Raw genomic sequence first — 21,232 nt, forward strand, 5'->3', positions numbered from 1 at the left:
CCACTGAATTCCAACAAGGGTCGTTGATAGTGCTCAATCAAAGAGAGCAAATATATGATTCTTATTTCCTTTAAGTAAATCCAGTCATATCTTGCTACAATGTGTAGACCGTTTCAATCATTATTGGTCTCATCAGACAAGAAAAAAAATTTGAAAATAAAAAAAAACGTTGGAAAACTTTAATTTTAGAGAAAATATTTTGCCATGTCTAACGTGTGGCATGGGTTTTTTTTTTCTTTTAACTTTCAAAACTTTTCCTGCTTGATGAGATCAATAATGATCGAAATAGTCTGCACATCGTAGCAAGATATGACTGTATTTACACAAAGAAAATAAAAATTCTATACGCAGTTTAAACTGTAAATTAGAATTTACAAAGAATTTATTATTTGATAAGGAATACAAGTTGGAAACTTTAAAATTTTCTTATTCCATGGAGTTTTAAAGAATGACTTTTATCCTCAGAGGAAAGTAGTTTGCACAATTATGTTCATAGGTAGGCTATAAATTTGGCTGGTCAGCACATGAATTGAAAACTATAAATTATGGAAGAAGCCTTTTGCATTCGGTTAGGATTGTCCTTTTAATATTTATACTTGCTTTAAGTTTACAGAATTATTCAATTTTTAAACTTGGTAAAATGTTTTGAATATATATATATATATATATATATATATATATATATATATATATATATGGTGATTGGAAAATAACTCCCTATACTTAAAATTTATTGAATAAAATAAAATTTTTGCAAGGAATGAATAAGAGTGGATGGAGCGAGAATTGTGTAGCTTCTGCTTTATTTTTTCCTTTTAGTCCTAGTATTTTATGAGCGATATTTTTGACTATTGGGACATAATGTTGTTTTCAGGATAATCCTAATCTTCAAAGGAGTTTTTAGCTTAGATAAATGTTGACTCATTAGTGAAAAAAGAAAAAAAAAATGTTCTTTGTGAAATTAGTTGATGCGGCTCTCAGGCATCTTGAAAAACTAGTGGTGAAGGCTGGCACTCATTGAATTCTAAATAAAACTTTGTTATACACTTTGTTATTATATTCATTTCTTTTAAAAATTATATTTCATTTATAAATTACAAGCAATTAATAATAGGGAGCTACTTTCCAACACTCTGTGTGTGTGTGTGTGTGTGATGTAGTGATTGGATTTAAAAGTAAAGAAATTTTTCAATGATGGACTAGGATTAAAATTTTTGTTTTCCTTACGATTTTAAAGGTTGACCATGACTATAAATTTAGTTATTTTAAATAATTTAAAGTTTTGATCTTGCACTAAAGTATACTTATCATTTACATCTATGATATAATAAAATATAACTGATCATTTTTGTTTATTTTATTTATTTTTTCAAAATGATTTTAATTTCACGGGTCCCTTACATTCTTCTTGTAGGACCTTAAAGGACCTCACAGGCCACACTTAGAGAACCTTTGTTCCAGAACATTCAACAAAGTTTGATGGTTCAATCACTGCACCATAAGAAGTGGTTTATTTTGTATTTTTAGGAGAAAAATGGTCTTCATTCAGAAGAGGCAGTAACATGAGGAATAAACATTTTCTGGAAATTAATTCTACACCCATGAATTGTTTTTTTCTGCTTGCAGTTATGGGATATATATATATATAAAAAAAAACTATGATAATGGTGGTCAGTTATTTCTGACTTTCAATACCAACCAATCATCTACCTTGTCTGCCTGCACATTCTTTCTTTAGTTTAGCTCCAAAAAGAGGCTGTCAAAGCCCCCTCCCCCCACCTCTCGTGTTGCATCGAAGTGAGGCTGTCAAATTTTATTTTTGCAAAAAAGAACAAAACAAACAAAAAAAAAAGTCTTTTTTGTTCTGTAAAATATTTTTATGTGCTTTAAATTTAAGAGATTATTTTCTTCACTCATTTGCAGCTAATTAAATCTTTTTAATCAAATTCCAGATTTTTTGTTTGATTTTTGTTTTTAATCCATAAAAAAAAGTGAGTAGTAAAAAAAAATGTTAGTTTTATTTTGTTATTTTATTACCATTGTTTTATACTTTCTATTTTGTTTGTACTTCTTGAACGATTAGAAACTTAATGCTGTCAGGTGCCAATTTAATTTTCACTTTGTTTTTAAGTGCTTCTATCTTTTACTTTTTAGTTTTAAATAGGCATTTAAAATCTGTCAAACAAAATAAGTCTTTAATACTCCTTATATGTTATCATGGCATAATTGCATTGACAAGCTAGTTGTCCTTGGATCACTAAAGTTGAGCAATGTTGAGCCTAGCCAGTATCAGATGGTTGATTATTTGAAAATATCAGGTGCTATATGTAGGAGGACGTTGATGCTTTTTGCAATTTATGCCTCTTATCTGGCCTTCAGCTGTCTCGACCTTTTCTGCCATTGGATCAGGTTGGTTGAGACAAGAGTGAGGTTGTCCTTGAGCAAACCAACCATGGCCATTGTAAAATAAATTGGAAGCCTGTCCACTGAAAAATGACGCATAAAGTCCAAGCAAGCAAGATCTCTCAAACAGACTGCCAGTAATCAATAAAATCTTTTTACAAAAATATTTGAAAAAAAAAAAAAAAAAATTGGATTGAGAAAAAGAAAAAAAACTCTATTTATATTGAAACTGAACTCATTCAGTATTAATTTAAAAAAAAAATAAATAAAAACAAGAATTAATTCAAAAGGGAAATACTGTTTATGTGAAATAACATTCTCTAAATAAGCGGTTTGTTGTTTCATGGATTTTTAAGACTAAAATTCATTTATTTAAAAAATTGGATTCATACAAAAAAAGGAACACAATTCGATTTATACTGAAACTGAACATTATTCAATCTAAATTAGAAAAATAAAAGACAAATTATGTATGTAAAATTATGTATGTTTGAAGAGGAGATGATCAAATACTGCCAAAAATGAATTGGGGAATGAACAATAATTGAATTAAAATTGAATGATAAATTACTTTTTAAACGAACAATAAATGATTTTTTAAAACTAAAACAATTTAAATTCAAACATCATTTAAATACAAACTTACTAGTTTTTTTTTTGTTTTTTTTTTTTAATCAAATTTATTTTATGATGGTTATGTCTGAGCATATGTTATCCATTATCCCTAGGATGACTAAATGGTTTTCGCCGTTCCGATGGACAAACTCTTTACACGTTCTCACTTCTTTAATAAAGTAGCTGTTAGTTTGTTTATGTTAAAGATTTAGATTTAAAAGTCCCCATATGTTGAATGAGGTCATTAAAAACTTTGATGTATAAGTATCCACAGTAATAAGACTTGCTATAAAATATTGAGCCGTGCTCACAAACTGATGGTATTTGGAAAAAAAACCAAAATACCACACGAGTTTCAGTCTTTTCTATGAATACTATTATGGCATGTGTTCTTCATAATTGTCTGATCATTCCCTGCTTCCTTTGTTTCAGGTCATTTGATTCATTGGTCTAGTGGTCTCCATCAATTTACTGTTGTGATACCTTATTTTAATACACCTTCCTATTCCAGTAACTTTTTTCCAAGAACTGCAGGATTGTGGAACTCTTTTCCTGCTGACTGCTTTCCTCCTACCTAAAGTCTTGGCCTTTTTAAGACTAAAACCAATAGGCATCCCATGTCTTTGCGATAATCATCTTTTGCTCTTAACTCTTTAGGCTCATTCCATGGAAAGTGGTCCCAAATCAGAATTTTAAATCCAATATTTTCTAGCATTGTTTTATTTATTTATTTTTTAAAGACAACACCCTAAACTACAAAAAGATAAAAATTAAATTCTGATCCTTTCTGTGTTGTCTGCACTGAGGCTATAAACATCGGCTATTTATTGAAATCAGAAAATAAAAGAATTGCCTCTTTTTCAGACATTCATTTTTACTAATAAATTATGTTTAATTATATTTTTCATGATTGAGACATATATAGATTTCAAAATAATTGAGGCCCTGAGTTTCTGTTAATCATTTTTACATGAAATTTTTATAAAGTTAGCCCTATGTCCATGTAACACATGTGACGCTTAATTGACTTTTTTTTCTCATTCTTCAATAAAACTTCTAAGGAAAAAATCCTTTCTGGTTATAAGCTAGTATATTACTGCAAACAAAATAATAACAACCCCCCCCCCCCCAAAAAAAAAAATTCAACTATTTTTTTTCTTTAAAGAACACTTTGAATTTGTGTAACACATGCAACGTCATGTGTGTTACATGCCAAAATATCACTTCAAAATCTTCAATAATCAATGGATTTAAACATAATAAATAACATGCTCATAAAATGCTATAAAATAGATTTACTTATTGAGAAATTTCAGGTCGAAAATAATAAAGCACATCCTAATTTCTTCCAATATCTACCATTCCTACTGGAACTGTTGGAATCAGTTTCCCGATCACATTCTCGGGCAATTATATCAGCTTATTCTGCCTAGTATCATTGGCCTTTTCTGGAATACTTCATTACTGATACTTCTATATCAGTATTTATAATTGATTAAACTTCACCAAGAAATAAACTTTTTATTCAATTATTTGTTCTAATTGACCATTAAAACAAAATTCCATACTAAAATAGGACGTTACTGAACCTATCTATCTTTATATATATATATATATATATATATATATATATATATATATATATATATATAAAACCATGAAATTTTAACAAAACATGACTTTTCATTCAAATGTTAGAACATCATAAACATATATACATTTTCTTTCATATGTTCTCTAAATAATAAAATTAAAAAAAAAATGTAATTCATTGCTAAAAACGACTTTGTAAACAGATGTTTTGTTATAAATTTACATGACGGTAGCGCACATCTGCAGTCGCGAGTGACACTTGCATGAAAAGTACTTAATTCATTTCAAATTTTATGACAAAAGAAATAAATTGTTTTATTTGTCAATAATTTCAAACAGCAAACAGCAGTATTTAGCAACCAGTAGTTTTCAGCTTTGTTGATGTGAAATGTTTGAATTTTAAATAGGTCCTTGTCTAAATGTTAAAAATAAATGGAATATGTGCCTTTATTAAAGATGGCTTTCCATGTGGTAGGGACATCTCCAGAGAAGATCTTAACTTACCCTATATGTGCTTCTGGATTGCACTAGCTCACAGTACTGCATTTATATTTACTCTCTATCGCCTCCACAATAGCGGAGTTACTAGCTTTAAAAGCATATGTGAGAAAATTGACCAAGTCTTATCTGCTTATCCTTCAGCTAACATTCACATATGTGGAGACTGTATCAATTAAGATAAAAATGAAATATAAGTCCCCTTAAGTACCTCTCCATCATACAGTATATCGATACACTATGGCTGACTGGGATAGCTTCCGTACATTTATATCGGATCGACCACTGCATTCCATGTTTAAAAAGCATGTGTCCTATAGTATCAGACCTGACGGAATGGTTAATTGTAGGTATAGACCATTTCATACCCTCAAAAAAGTTCCAGCAAAAACCTAACAGCCAGCCATGGTTCTCTCCAGAATTTGCTGCTGCCATTGCGCACAGAAATCACTTTTTCCACTGCTTCCAACGTAATAGATGTATGGAAACTAAAGCCGCTTTCAGGACTGCCAGCAACCATTGTAAGAAAGTAATAAGGAATGCAAGAGAGTTGTATGCTCAGTCCGTCAAGTCCAAAGTAGCTGAGCAGCGGCTTGGTTCCCACCAGTTTTGGCAAATAGCAAACAGAATCCTGAACAGAAGTGTGTGCTCTATCCCAACTATCATCAATGGACCTGAGGTAATCTCGTCAGCATCAGACAAAGCCAAACTTTTTGCCAAGAACTTTGCAGCTAATTCTATCCTTTGCAACCAAGGCCGCCAACCCCCAATATTTCCTCTTGTATCAGAAAACATGCTATGTGATATACATATATCTGTACATGATGTTGCCAAGCTAATCAAAAATCTTGATTCCAGTAAAGCAACCGGCCCTGATGGTATTCCAATTATAGTACTCAAAAAACTTCAACCAGAACTAGCACCCATACTTACAAAACTGTTTAAACGTTGTCTTAAAGAGAATTGCTTCCCATCACTTTGGAAAATCTCATCAGTATGCCCTGTATTTAAGAATTCAGGTGATCGCTCATCCCCTCTCAGTACAGGCCAATAAGTCTCCTGTGCGTCATGAGTAAGTTGCTAGAATCTGTATTAAATAGAGAAGTAATCAACCATTTCAGCAAAAATAACCTTCTTAGTGACACACAATATGGTTTCCGTTCTGCTACATCTACAGCAGATGTGCTTACAGTAATATCTCATAGGATTAGTGAATCTCTCGATGGAGGCAACCTTTCTAGGGCAATTGCTCTTGACATATCTAAGGCCTTTGATAGGGTATGGCATAAAGGTTTACTTCACAAGATCTCTAGCTACGGTATAGCTGGAAATGTCTATTCTATTATTAAATCATTTCTTTCTGACAGGGTTATAAGAGTAGTAGTTGAGGGGCAAAAATCAGAAGCTCACAGTATTAATGCTGGAGTCCTTCAGGGGTCCATCCTGGGCTCAACTCTTTTCCTGATCTACATTATTGATCTTCCAAATCACATCCTTACATCATTTGTAGACATTTATGCTGATGACACTACCATCTATGGAAGCACATCTAAGTCAGTAAACAATCACGTTCTCTCCGATTCGTTTTCCTCTGATCTTGAGCATGTGGTACAATGGGGAAAGGAGTGGCTGATTACTTTCAATGCATCTAAAACCAAGCTTATCTCTTTACATCATCAACGTTCTGATCCACATCCGGCATCAGTTGAAATGAATGGCTCTCGTCTTGAGGAGACCAAGTTTTGACAAGCTTCTGGGCTTGACCTTTACTCCTGATCTTAAATGGAACAGGTACATAAAATCTGTTGCCAAAGCAGCTAGAAAAATGGTGGGATCCTTCTATCGATCCAGTAGATATCTCACTGCTGATGCAATTCTCTATCTATATAAGAGCCAGGTACGTCCAAGGATGGAATACCGTTGCCACATCTGGGCAGGAGCTGCTAGAAAGGACTTATCCTGCCTTGATAGAGTTCAAAATAGACTTCGTAGTCTCATAGGAGATATCCTTTTCACTTCCCTGCAACTTCTATCTCCCAGAAGAGATGTTGCGAGTTTGTCTCTGATGTATCGTTATTTTCATGGAAAGTGTTCGACTGAGCTCCAGTCTGTGGTCTCCCCTCGCCAAACTTTCACAAGAAACACTCATCTAGCTGAAAACACTATCAATAATTCCACCCATTTGTTATCTGTGCCTAAACCTAAATGTAGATTCCATGAACAAAGCTTCTTTCTTAGAACTGCACGCCTGTGGAATTGTCTTCCGTTTTCCTGCTTTCCAGCTGACTACAATATGGTTGTGTTCAAGTCTAACGTAAACAAGTTCTTGATGAGCCGTTCCATTTGTTAACAAATTTACTGAATTTCCATTACTAACGATTACTATATTGTCCAATTTCTACTGTACACGCTTTAAGCCTTATCCTCGAGTGGCCTTTTGGCCTTGATAAGTGGTGATGCCTATGTGAAAAAAAAAAAGTTGAATTTACATTCATTTCTCAAAGGACAAACTATTAAGGTTGTCAAGTTTTGTTACCCTGGTAATACTATTGGAGCACAGGATGGAGCAGATGCTAGTTTGATTGCTAGAGTTAGGAGTGGATGTATTAAGTTCAGGAAATTTATGTTATTAATAATCAGCAGAGTGTTATCACTGTCAGTGTAGGTTGAGAACATATATTGCATGAAGATAAGTGATATGATAATTATACGATGGATTGTGTAATGTAAATCTTTGAAAATGGGCTTAGTTCTGATGACCTCAGAGGAAGATATAATCTGGACAATATAGGGAGATGTGTGCAAAACATTAAAAGAATGGATGAGAGTTCTTGGGTGGGTAAGTGTATAACAGTTAAGGTAGCAGGGCCAGTTTACAAGGAGAAGGCCAAGAAAAACATGGAAGTTATAAAAATGGAATTGAGAAAAACAGACCTAGCCAGAGAAAGGTTAGTTTGTAAGTCAATTTCTAAAAAACTATTCAATGCATACCAGCACGTAGAAAGGACGTTAAACCGAATATGATGAGGACGGTTTTGTCCAAGACGTAAGAGGAAGGTTGTAATGGCATGATGCATCAATCGGAGGGGGGGGGGTGAAACATGAAAATATGTTAATAGTTCTTAAATGTAATCACAGTGCACACAAGTTTTTTTACAAGGGAGTCACCACTTATCAAGGCCCGAATGCCACTTAAGGATAAGGGTTAATGAATGTAAGGTGGTAGTGTGTAGTAATCGTTAATGGTGTAAGTTGGGGACAGATCAACATGAACTTGTTTACATTGGACTTGCAAGGTTACGATATTGTAGTCGGCCTGGAAGATGGCTAATGGAACAGTGTTCTACAGGTGGGCAGTTCTAGAAAAGAAGCTTTGTTCATGGAATCCACGTTAAAATTTTGGGCAGAGATAAAAGGTGAGGGAAATTGTTGATAGTGGTTGTAGCTAGTCGAATTTTTTTTTTTTTTTTTTTGCGAAAGTCCGGCAACAGTAAACAATTTACAGAGAGATGCATGAATGATGTAAAGTAAATACAGCATAGTTTAATCTTATCTTTGAACTATAACTGCAATCAGTGAAGGAGGGGTTGTCCTTTGAATATTAACTGTCTGGGATTTTCCTCTGAACAGAAATTAGAACTGATGAAATGGTAACAGTTTAAAAAAAAAAAAAAAGTGGGGGTAAGTGGAACATGTTCTCACCCACCTTGGAAGCCAATGAGAAGAAAAGCCTCCATTTGAATCTTGCACATGTGTAGACTGAGTTTTTTTTTTCTGTCTTTGTTTTCTTTTATTTTTTTCTACAGGTAGAAGACTTTTGTTACATCACTAAATGTATTGTCACCCTTTTAAACATTTGTTGATATTTTCAGTATATAAAACATAGAAGAAATGGGAACACATTTTTCAAAATATTGTGAATGAATATTAAAATTCTTTTTTTAAAGAAAACCAAGCGGTATGTTTTTTTGTTTGTTTTTCTTTAAAAAAAGATTCTTATTTACGTTTATAGATATGAAGCAAGCTTTCGCTTTGATCAAGGCTTTCTCAAGTGATTTCTTTTTATTAATTTATTATTGTAAAAACTAGTGGGACCTGCAGAAATTCCACAGTGGACTCTTTCATATGTAATATATTGATGTTGGTATTCTGTGGATGTCCAGCGTAAATGGAGACACCCTGATATTATTATAGCTCTTTTGTTAAAACTGCAAAAGTATTTAGCTAAGCTAACATGCCCGGCAAAGCCTGGTCGTAAACCACGCTTAGATATGATATTTTAATTTATGCAGATTTCATATATATTATTATAGTCAATTTTCTATGTGATTTCAAAAATAAAAAAATAACTATATGACTTGGATGTGTCAGCTTAAACTAAAACTTAAGAAATATATATATATATATATATATATGAACATGAGTTCCTTAAGCGTTAATCAAAAGCAACACTTATGAAGAATTCTTCATAAAATTATCACAAGAAATGGAAGGTCATAACAATTCAACAATAGTCACTTAGAATAAAAAGATGTAAGTGTAACACAAAATAACATGCTATTGTAGATCTCTCTGGATAACAGTCCATTACAATTTTAAATTCCCAGTTTTTGAGTCTTTTCAAATGTGCAACACAGAGCTCATGTTAAAATGTTTTAAGAAATGGGGTGGCACTATTCTTTTTAATATTATGATAAAATGTTGTTTTTTGGGGGTTTTTGCCACCTTATTTCTATAACAGTAAATAAACATCTCTTTTTAAAGAAAAAAAACCTATCATTTGGCGTCCTTAAAAAAAATTAATATAAAAATGTATATTAACTTGCCCCTCCGCAAAAAAAAACTCAGATTTTTAAGTAATGATGTATGAACAACCTAGCCTTCTAGGTTGGGAAATTTGTGCAGGGCCATAGGCCCTTAAATTGAGAAATTCATCTTGATTTTAGATTTTTTGTCATTGTCCACTCATATCTTTGTAAAATGGATTTTTTTAAAGAACAGAACACAATCCCGAAACCAGTAAATGTTTTTACATGTATTTTTTTAAATTAAAATATATTGGATAAAAGCTTTAGTGAAACACATTAAGTTTCTAATAATAATAGATTAGAAGACACATGACCCATTAGTCAGATGCTAAGCTTGTGGTGCTTATGCAATATAATAGGATTTCAAAAGTACATCTTAGATGAAAATACTATTTCATAATTACATGTCATGTTGAAATTAGTAAAAATTTTAAAAAAATTACAAAAAAATGATTGAGTAGATTTGCTAGAACTACTTTTTTTTTTTTTTTTTTTTTACAAAAAAAGAAAAGAAAACAAGATTAGTGGTCCAACATTTTCTATTTTTTAAATGGTGGACTTTTCAAAGACATAGATTGGATTTTAAAACATGAACCGATATGTTAAAAACTTTATAATTTTCAAAATTTTATTTTTCTGTTCTATCATTTTGCATAATTTTTCGAATATTAATTTCGATGACAGATATTGTTTATACTTTATTTGAAAACCCTTTATACTGCACTTGCACCAAACTTTCATTGTAATTCATTACTATTTATATAATATTTATCAGTACATTACAAGAAGCTATTTCATCTCCAATTTCGATTAAGCCAAAGGAAGGCAGCTTTTTTAATCGTGCTCCCTGGATTTTTTTTAATAGACTTTTAAGAGGGGCAGTGAATGTAGCAACAATTCAAAGTGATATCCTCTTCTGTAAATTATATATATACAAGGTGGAATCTGCATGACTCACTCCACCATTACACGTCTTAATTTAAGTTTACAGATCTTGTGTTACCTTCTATAAATTGCATTTTTATTTTAACACTAGCAGAAGAGGGAGCTTGCTGGGTTGTAAAATACACTTGAATATATTTTAATTCATGCAGATTTCGTATTATTACAGAACCAATTTTCTATTGAATATTATATTGTACCTAATATATAGTACTGATTTCAAAAGAAAAAAAAAATATGACTTGGATGCCATTAGCTAGAATCGAAACTGAAACATTTAGCGCTCCAGTCATGTTCCCTACTGATGTAGATATCAAGAGATAAATGAAAAGAAAAAAAAGATTTGATATTAAACGAATTGAAGAAATGAATTGATTTTGGGGATGCACAGAAAGAAATAGAAATATGTTGGCAAATTGAAATTTTGCATTTCAATTTGCTGATATATCTGTATGCATTATTCATCTATCCTAACCAAGATTTTACTTGTTATAAATCCTCCTTGGTATATGATTCCTATTTCCTCTTAATTTCAGTGTTATGTGACCAGTAGTTTAAGAGTTTATCAGTTAAATATTTTCATACACATCTACTGTTTTATTTACACAGATAATATATTTCTCTTAAAATTTATTCGCAAATCTATTATGTCAGAATTAAAAAAAAAAGTTTTTTTTTGCTTTTTCCGTCCAAACAAAGTTCAGTGCCACTTTGACGTAAAGGGGGCTACTATTTGGGGCCAATTATGCAAGGATATTATGTAGGAAGTTTAGCAGTGAGATGCCTTTTTACATTACAATTGAACATCTGCATGTCAGTACAGTCAGGGAAGCAGGGCCCTGGAAGGGAATTCCAAAGTCTAGCAGTTTGCGGGGGAAAAACTATTTCAGTAGAAGGATTTCTGGCATCTAAGGATTTCTACAGTGTAAGGGTGGAATTTTGCTGCTTGTTGGGTTAGTCGGGAGTATTTACGTTGGTAGGGGGGGGGTATAAGTGCTTGGAGTACGTCGGAGCACTTTCCTTTAGAATAATTGTAAAACAGGCACAAAGATGCAACATTTCATTGATAGTGCAGGATTTATTAAGTTGCTGACTCTTTTGAACTCGGTCTATGAATGAAAGACTAATGGCAGATACACCAGCCCAGATGTGGCAACAATATTCTATGTATAGGTGAATGGTGACCTTTTAACGGTACAGGATACTTTCATGTGTGATTAAGTAATTTTTGGTTGATTTCTGTCCTTTTTCTTTCTTTAAATTTCTTGTTAACAATTGCAAAATACCATCTTTGGCATAATCATGTTGGCACACCAGTTTGCATTAGATTGCTAAAGTTAAACAGCAGTGAGTTTGGTCAATGCCAGACAGGTGATCATTTAGGAATGCCAGATACTGTATTTAACTAGATTTGAAGTGGCATTCTGTAGTGGAATGGGAACAAAAATGGATGGTCACATTCAATGCTGCCAAGACTAAGCTTCTTTCCTTAAATAATTACAAGAAACCTTCTCAACCGCATTTATCTATGGCTAAAGATACATTACCTGAAAGTACTTCTTTCAAGCTCCTCAGCTTAACATTCACTGGAACACGAGTTGGAACAGATACATTATCTGTTCCACAACTGCTGTAAAAAAAAAAAAAAAAAGTGGGGTTTTCTACTGTGCTAGAAAGTTACTTACACTTAAAAGTATCCTGTACAAGGCCACCATTAGCTCATGTATGGAGTATTGTTGCTACATGTGTGCTGGTGCCTGGTTTGGGGTGAAAATACAATGAATAAAAAAAAAATATTTAGAATGTGTAGACCACACTGCATCTTGGATAAATGCAGACCATACACAATGGTCCTCAGTGATCAAGATAGTGACGGACAGTCAGTAAAGATAGTGCTGGACATTGGCAAACACAGTAGACCTGTGAACCAGAGCTGGACTCAACATTGGCTTTGATGGTGCGTAATCACGTATTCAGCAGGCCTCCTGGGCGTTTTCGCCAACCTTGGAATGGTTCTGGAGCTATTGTATCCCTCTTATCTCTTGCAAAATCTTATACAATCAACATGGTATGTGCAGTTCATGAATAAGCTAAACCGTTGGTCAACATTGCTACAAAGTAGCAGTAGGCAACTCAGTGATTATAATAATGGCTTTTGTATTGTGCAAGAGGATGTCTAAGAAAAAGAATGAAGAGAAAACTTAATGAAAGAATGTTGGTGACATTGCCACTGTATCTATTCGAGTACGGAAATAAGATGTCCAAGATTGACTTGAGCTGATAGAAGCACCCAGTGCATTTCAAAGGAAATTAATTTATTTATTAAACTGTTCCTTCTTTTGTTTTTTGTTGTTTTTTAATTCATTCTTACACCTTTTTGAAAAGAATGAAGTCCTATTTTGTGTTCCATTTCAGGAACCTTTTATGGTAAACCACTTTCTAACAAACTGTTTTAACCTGAAACCATCTAATTAAAAATATAAAACCTCAAAACTGAATATAATATTCAATCTGATAAATGCAAACCAAATATTCAAACACTTGAAAAAAGAATTTAACACACACCAAAATAAACATAAATAAGCAAACCAAGAAAAAAAAATTATATATATACTTGTGTGTGTATGTACGTGTGTAATGTGTGTGTGTGTGTGTGCGTATATATATATATATATATATATATATATATATATATATATATATATATATATACACTCATCACTTTGAATATTTTTCCATATGGAATGCCTTTAAGATTAAACAATCAATCTTTTTTTTGTATTATTTTTTTCATTTTTTTTTTTTTTTCTAAAACACTAAAAATTTAAATCCGAGTTGTAAGAGCAAAATAACAAAAAAGAAAATTAAAAAAAAAATGTTTTTCATTCAAACACACTTTCTCATAAGGTACAGAGCAGCAACCCCCAACCGGAGCCACTCCAGACAAATGGTTAAAATATAAAATCCACTTGCAGGTTTCGTATACAACCTGATCTTTTCCTTCTCTCAAATATTTTTTTTCTCTATCTCTGCCCATCTCCTAACCCTTCGCCCTCATCGTAGTCTTTTTGTGTGTCTCTGGCCATCTCAACCGTCAATGTTTTTGTTTTTTATTGTTTCCTTTTACTCTAGATAATGACATCAGCCTTGGCACAGACAGCGTGTCCTCGGGATCAGAAATCTCTATTTCAGATGCAGGACTAAGTCCAGGTAAGACACTTGAAAAGGGGCAAACCATGGCAATTATATTTGGTTCAGGTGGAATACAGAAAACTTTGCAAAAGATATATTTTAAAAGAAATAGATTTATAAGAAGAAACGTGTGCAAAGAATATTAAGACTACTACTACTACTAATAATGATAATATAATAAAGATCCTTTGAAAATAGTAAATGAAAATAATAAATGCATTGGTTTTTGTCCAGAATTTCGCTAATATTAAAACCAAAAAAATAAAGGAAAATCTAGGATTTACATACCTGTTATGAAATGAAAAGACCATGTTCCAAAAATCACATAAATTGATCAGGTAGTTTTATTTTTAAATAAACAAATCAATTTTAAATGATTAATGGAAATTCATAGGCAGTACAACATAAATCTAGTATGAACTATTGCTATTACCCCTGTTTTTAAGATCTTTTTTTCAAAGTGGCAGATGAGATGTTCACTTCTCCGATGCTCATAAAATTTTATTTTCAAATTTAAAAATAAAATTACTTGATTTACCTGACTTTTCAGGTTATATATTTTCGTTTCATTACAGGTATGTATATCATACAGATTTTTCTTAAATTTTTTTTTTAATATAGGAGGAATTCTGGGCAAGAACCCAATTCATTTATATTATACTAGCGGGACTCTGTAGAAATTCTATGGTACTTTCAGTATCAATCTGTATAATTTACTGTTAACGCAAAAGGAATATTATTAATAAATGTGACTTATGGTCTCATAAAAAAATGACTTTTTCCCCATAAAAGTAATTGTCATTGTCAGCTAAATATTCTTCAAATAAATAATGAATACTTTTCTTTCTTTAAAATAGTCAAATTTAATTCTTTGGGGATTATCGAGAATAACCCAATACTAAAGAAAAAATCTTTGATATCCATACTCATAAAGAAATGAAAAGATACTTTAAAAATTATGTAAATTGACCAAGTAATTTTTTTTTTTTTTATATAAAGAAAATCATTGTTAACCAATTAATGGTAAATTGTAGGCATTACAAGGCTGATCTCACAAGTTGAAATTGTGGAATTATATACCCTTGTTTCTTCAAGCTGACAATGCAAGGTAGTTCCCTTTCGCTTACTCATAAAACTTGATTTTCATACTTAAAAATAAAGGTATTTGATCAATGTATGTGATTTTTGAAATATGACATTTTCGTTCCGTCACAGCTATGTACATATATAGGTAATTTTAGACCAGAACCAATTCTTTTTAAAAGAATAAATATTCCGTCTTATCAAAACAGTTGTCTTCTAAATATTCAACTCAATAAAACGGATATCACTTTTTGAAAAGTATTTATTGAAAATAGTTAGCGACTAAGTTTGTGTAAATTAGTTGACAACATAGTCTTACTTTGGAGCAATTGAATTTCTTACAATTGGTTTTGCTTTTATATTTGAACTAGCGAGAGTGCCCGGCGTTGCCCGGATGTTTGAAGGTGTAAAAGAAAGAAAAGAAGTTTTGGTTGGAAGGTAGGCTTGAACCCGGAGCCTTGAGAGAGAGGCGGTAAAAAAAAAAAGTGTTAACATACCACAATGCTACGAGGGCAGCAGAAATGAGAATGGTTGAAGTTAAATGATTAAAAACTTAAGTGACAGGTGCGTGAATTTAACGAGGTCAAACATCACGCCATAGGGGAATGAAAATCATGCACTCAACTTTGGCTGCAAACCAGTTTCTGTGTATTTGCCCAAGATGTTGGAGAAAATCAGCTCCCCATAAAAAAGGGAGTGTCCAAATGAATAGCAATTGTCTGATATGAAGGGTTTTTTCCTGCATTGATCAAAGCTCATTGTTTTCTGGACTTCCCTGGCACAAGTGCCAAGGAGATTCATTTGGTACGGATTCAGTTTCGCTTATATACGGAATAGCCAAAGAAACACGCGGAGAGTAAAAAAAAAAATAGTGTGAAAATAGCGTGTAAAAGTCGCTCAAATAGAAGATAGACGCAATCTCCTTTTGTAAATCGGAGATATTATAATCTAAGGAGTATATAAAAAGTTCTAAGAATTTTATTTTTATCAATTTATTTGTTTATTAGCAGGGAAGAGGGTACCCGATTTTGCAGACTGTAAAATATGCTTAAATGTATTTTAATTCCTACAGATTTTGTATTATTACAAGGCCAATTCTTGATCAAAAATTATATTGTATCTAATATATAATAGTGATTTCAAAAGTAAAAAAAAAAAAAAAAAAAAAAAAAAAATGACTTTGGTGCCATCAGCTTGAATCAAAACCTAAACATTTAGCGCTCCAGTTGCGTTCTCTACCATTTGAGTTGTCTTCACAAACAGATAAGCAAGTTTTAACATTAAATCGCTTTTAGCTATGACTAGTTTTACATATGTGCAAACTAATACAAATATGTCGACAAGTTGAAACGAACATTTTGCATTTTAATTTGCCGATATGTCTGTACATGTTATTCATTCATCCAAACAAAGATTGTACTTGTTATAAACCATCCTTTGTGTATGATTACTATTTCCTGTTAATTTCAGTGTTATGTGACCAGTAGTTTCAGTTTATCGGATAAATATTTACACACACCCACATCTTCTGTTTTATTTACATAGATTAAACATTTTTTTTTTTTTATAAATTTTGCATGATAAAATCATGCTAACATTCTAAAAAGAGGTGGGGAAAAGAAAAGTTTAATGAACATCTATATACTATTAACAAGGTTGGTGAGTTTATGGAATTTGTGTGCAAATAGAAATGTGATTCGTTGACAAAACAAAGGAATAGATGGAGTACTCATTACTAAAGCAGTAGTCAATACAAGAATTCAAATCTTGCATAAGTCTAAAGAATTCCTTTGAACTGGATACATGTTTTAGAAATTTCAAATATTGACATAGCATAAAAAGCATTACATAAATAAAAAAAATAATGAATGACTTATTTTGATACTCAAAACAAAAAAAAAATGTAGTGCACAGCATATTTAATATTGATTGGAAGTCAATTATTTTGCATAAAAACAGTTTCTAATGTTTTTTGCCAATAAAAACAATGCATAAATACATTCTTCATAGTTCCTCACTCTAAGTAGCATTTTTTTTTTTTTTTTTTAATAAAATTTCACAAATATTTTTTATAAAGTGGTAGGAGCTAAAGATGGAAATTGATATACCCAGGTACTGTACTAACACAGAGTAGGTATAAACAATCGATGCATTATTAATTAGTGATAATGTTTTATTTACAATAACTAATTAGTGACATATTTAAAATATATAAAATATATATGAAGCTGTTTGGTGTGCATTTCACTTGTCAGAGGTTGGTTGTCGTGGATTCATTGGCAAAAGGTTTAGAAAATGGTTCACAACAATCGGTCTAATTTTACATCAGAAAATTGTTGTGATGCTAAGGATCCAAGCAATGGTTGAAAAGGCCAATCACTGGATCTGGTTTAAAAGGAACAGTGATGAATGGCTAGAACAATAAATGCAGAGTTAACACTAAATATAAATCCTGTTTTGGATATGAACAACAAAAAGGTCATTTTGGCAGTTCATTTCATCAACGATAGTGAGCATGTCATTATTAGTCGAGCCAGTATGTGGAGCCTCATTTTCTACGAGTGCAAGCTGTTAAGACAGAGCTCCAAAACTATGTGCATTCTCTCCTGCTAATTCCAAGAATCTAATGGTATCCGGTATGCTGAGCAATTGTCTACCAGCAGTTATCCTGCAAGCTGCTAGCAAATTAAAATTATTAGCCATTTTTCATAATATATCATTTTTCGTTTTGTTTGAGTTAGCATCAAGTCTTTTTTTTTTTTGTTTTCGACTCCTCAAGCAGTGAATCAATCACAGTTCAGACATTTCTGTCAATGATGTTTTTTATTTATTTTTTTTTATGTGCTTTTTCTTCCCTCTAATAGTATTTCAAATTGATCTTTTTAATACATAATATATTTTAAGTAACTATCAAAAACCAAATTTAATTTTAAATACTATCTAAAAATTATAAATGTGAACACATAGATCTTTACAAAACCTTGACAATGGTATCAACTTTATTTTGGTACCGAAATTAATTATGATCGAGATTTGTTGAAAATTAAAAAATTTACTGTCTATTGTGTTGGTCCTGAAGATAATTTTTGTAGTATGAGACTAGTTCCAAAACTAAACACTATTTTGTTTTGAAATCAAAAAGTTGAAGAGCTATGAAGACGGTAATGTTATCATTAAAACAAACTTTTTGTGCTCAAGAATTTATTTTTCTGCATAGTTACCACCGTTACCACCATTCTCTTTTGCCAGGAATTCAATGATGCATCTCTGCTTCTGACACCTGTCCATAACAGGGTTGCTTTCTTAGTCTCACACCATTATCTGCAACAAAGATGAAACTTTCAGGCCATGGATGCACAAGTTTTAGTCATCATAACAATGCAATTTGCAATCCCTTTCGATCCATTTGGGTGGAGTAAAAAATAGGTTTTATTTTTGAAACACCCCTTGTATAAAAAATGCAGACTTACAGTAAAGGAAAAATGCTTGCAACTGTAATGCCATCTCATGTTACATGAAAAATAATCATAATGGAGGCAATAATTAGCAATACAGATGAAAAAAATTGAAATTACTTAAAATATCTCAATATTAGAATACATAGAACTTGTTGATTTAACAAAGATTTTTTTCTAATTTTCTTGAATGTGACTAAAAAAAAAATGAGAAAATTGTGATTATTTTTATGCGTTTAAATATTGTTTTTCTTCAAGACTATATGCTTTGAGTCATTTTTTTTTTTTTACACTATTTTTTAGTAAAAATGTTGTATCCTTATTTAAAACACAGGATTAAAGAATGAAATTTGTCAATAATTGTATATTTATACAAGTAATAAAAATATGCTACTGAAAATCTCCAGTAATGCTTTTCGAGTGATCTGCAGTAAATGCATATAAATATGCTGCAATACCTTAAAAATACAATTTATCCATTAAAAAAATGAACTGAGTTGAATTGTAATGCATTTTATCTACAAGAGACTGAAATCTGATACTAAAACTGTTTAAAAAAAATATTTCAAGATATTTTAGGTATTATTTTAGATTAATACTTTTTTCTACCCCTCTCCCTGAAAAAAAATATGGGATTCTATTTTCTTTATACTTTTACATGTGAACACTGTAAAACTTGACAGAAAGAAAAAAAAATACTTTAGAATTTAGAGTGGGAGTTAGTTTTACATATAAACTCAATGTAAACTAACACTCCATTTCAGGGCTGTTTTACTGTTTTAGAGCGGTTAATCAATTTTTTTCCCCCTATAGGAAATAAGTCCTCTGCGTTTTTTTTTTTTTTTTTTTTTTTTTAGATAAACCTGTAAACTGTTCAGAAAATAATCGGTTTTTATAAACAGTTGCTGTTGGCTGGTAGCTTGAGTGATAATGGATAAGGAAAACAGTCAAATTGTTGACGTTCGCTGAAAAAAAAAAAAAAAACAATATTTTTTTGGATAGCATAATCAAAAATTGCTACAGAGTAAACAACATGCAATTATAATTTCAATCTGTAAAATGAACGAAAAGATTGATTTTACTAATTGCGGTATGAAAAGTATTTTAAAAAAATGTTTGATACTAAATTAAAATAATAAAAAGTAATAAATAGGCCAATTTATTAGTACCTAGACAATAAATGAGGTTAATATTATTGTTTCTGATTGATTTTCAAATTTCATCACAAAATTCCTTTTAGTAGTTACACACTTTTAAAAGAAAAGTGGGTTCGTAAAAAAATGTTATGAAAATGGACATTTAATAATGTTTAAAGTTTTAATTACTTTATTTGCTCATAATTCTGTAAATATTTCATGTTGATTATTATTGGGGCATGTAAAAGATTAATTTCTAATGAAAAAAAAAAAATGGTTGTATTTTGAGGACTTGAAGTGTTTTTAAAACATTTTTAGTAAAACTACCATGAAAGCTATGATTATCAAGTGTTTTATAGTCGATGTGTATTGCTATAGTAATTATTAGATCAAGCCTGCCTAAATATTGGGCAAAGTTCCATTATCCCTGGAATAAATGTACAAAATGACAAGAAAGCACAATTATGACTGTCTGTATGAGATTCATTTCAATAAATAAGTATTGAAGCCTTGTAATATGATTCATAGCAGAGTATAAATCATTTTTTTTAAATAATATTTAATAAATTAATAGAAAAAAAAACTTGGGTTTTGAACTTTGTAAAAACACAAACAATTGAATAATAGAATGAAAGCTTTTTTTTTTTTTTTTTTTGTGAACACCTTAAAAATGCTATATTGACGAGTGGCTTATTTTCTTGGAGATAAGTGTTATATGCATAGACACACACAATAAGAGTCTGAAGTTAAAAAGCATCAACATTAAAAATAGATTGTAAATAGTAACCTAATTTGAACAATTCACGACAGAGAAAAGCTTAAATTTTGTTTACATCCAAATTTGATCAAAATAACTCCCCAGAATAAATCAATTATCACAAATTAAAATATCACTTATTTTTGCACTCTAGATTGGTTTGTAATATCTAACATGTTTGCATGCATATATATATATATATATATATATATATTTTTTATATTTTTTATCATTTGTTGGAAAACTACTTGGTCAGTAAGTCATTTAATTATCTACAATCGTTGCATCAACTTGCTTTCTTGAATTCACAGTAGTCCTAATGTTATTTCAGGGATCATCAGTTGTCTACCATGAAACACTGTTTCAGGGATTTAAAAACAAAGCAGTATATTAAATCATAGCTCCGCAGCAGTGTTGATCAAACACCACCTCCCTTAATCACAAGAAAAAAAAAATGGTTTGAATACTGGATCTAGTTTCTTGCTCCAGATTAATTTGGCTAACTTATTGATACTATAAAAAAAGTCTTCCTTACCTGTGACATTTATCCTTGTCTCCAGATTCAAAATAGATATATTTTCTAATTTACCAGTCTGTTGTATTTATACAATTCGGATGAATCAATTATACTACTTATCACCCCCTTATTATTAGTATTACTTTATGTATATAGTTACATTCTTATTTATTTATTAAAGTTATTCAACTTACGTATGTATGGCATGATCCAGAAAATGTTCTTCCTTTTAT

General features: G+C 31.2%; 1 protein-coding gene across 27 annotated transcripts in view; it reads left to right on the forward strand.

The window, feature by feature from the left end:
* LOC145303571 (uncharacterized) overlaps positions 1–21,232 on the forward strand; it is a 612,784-nt gene that overhangs the window by 515,168 nt on the left and 76,384 nt on the right. For 19 of the 27 annotated variants that reach the window (XM_080145085.1, XM_080145093.1, XM_080145097.1 and 16 more), the window contains one exon: positions 13,992–14,069. The exons of the other annotated variants lie outside the window; for them this stretch is intronic. In XM_080145085.1, coding sequence (XP_080001211.1) covers positions 13,992–14,069 — 78 coding nt within the window. The remainder of the gene's footprint in view (positions 1–13,991; positions 14,070–21,232) is intronic. 27 annotated transcript variants of the gene reach the window in all.

This window comes from Euprymna scolopes, chromosome 19 (genome assembly GCF_053919585.1).
Source record: "Euprymna scolopes isolate OS-2025 chromosome 19, ASM5391958v1, whole genome shotgun sequence".
Taxonomy (NCBI): Eukaryota; Metazoa; Mollusca; class Cephalopoda; order Sepiida; family Sepiolidae; genus Euprymna; species Euprymna scolopes.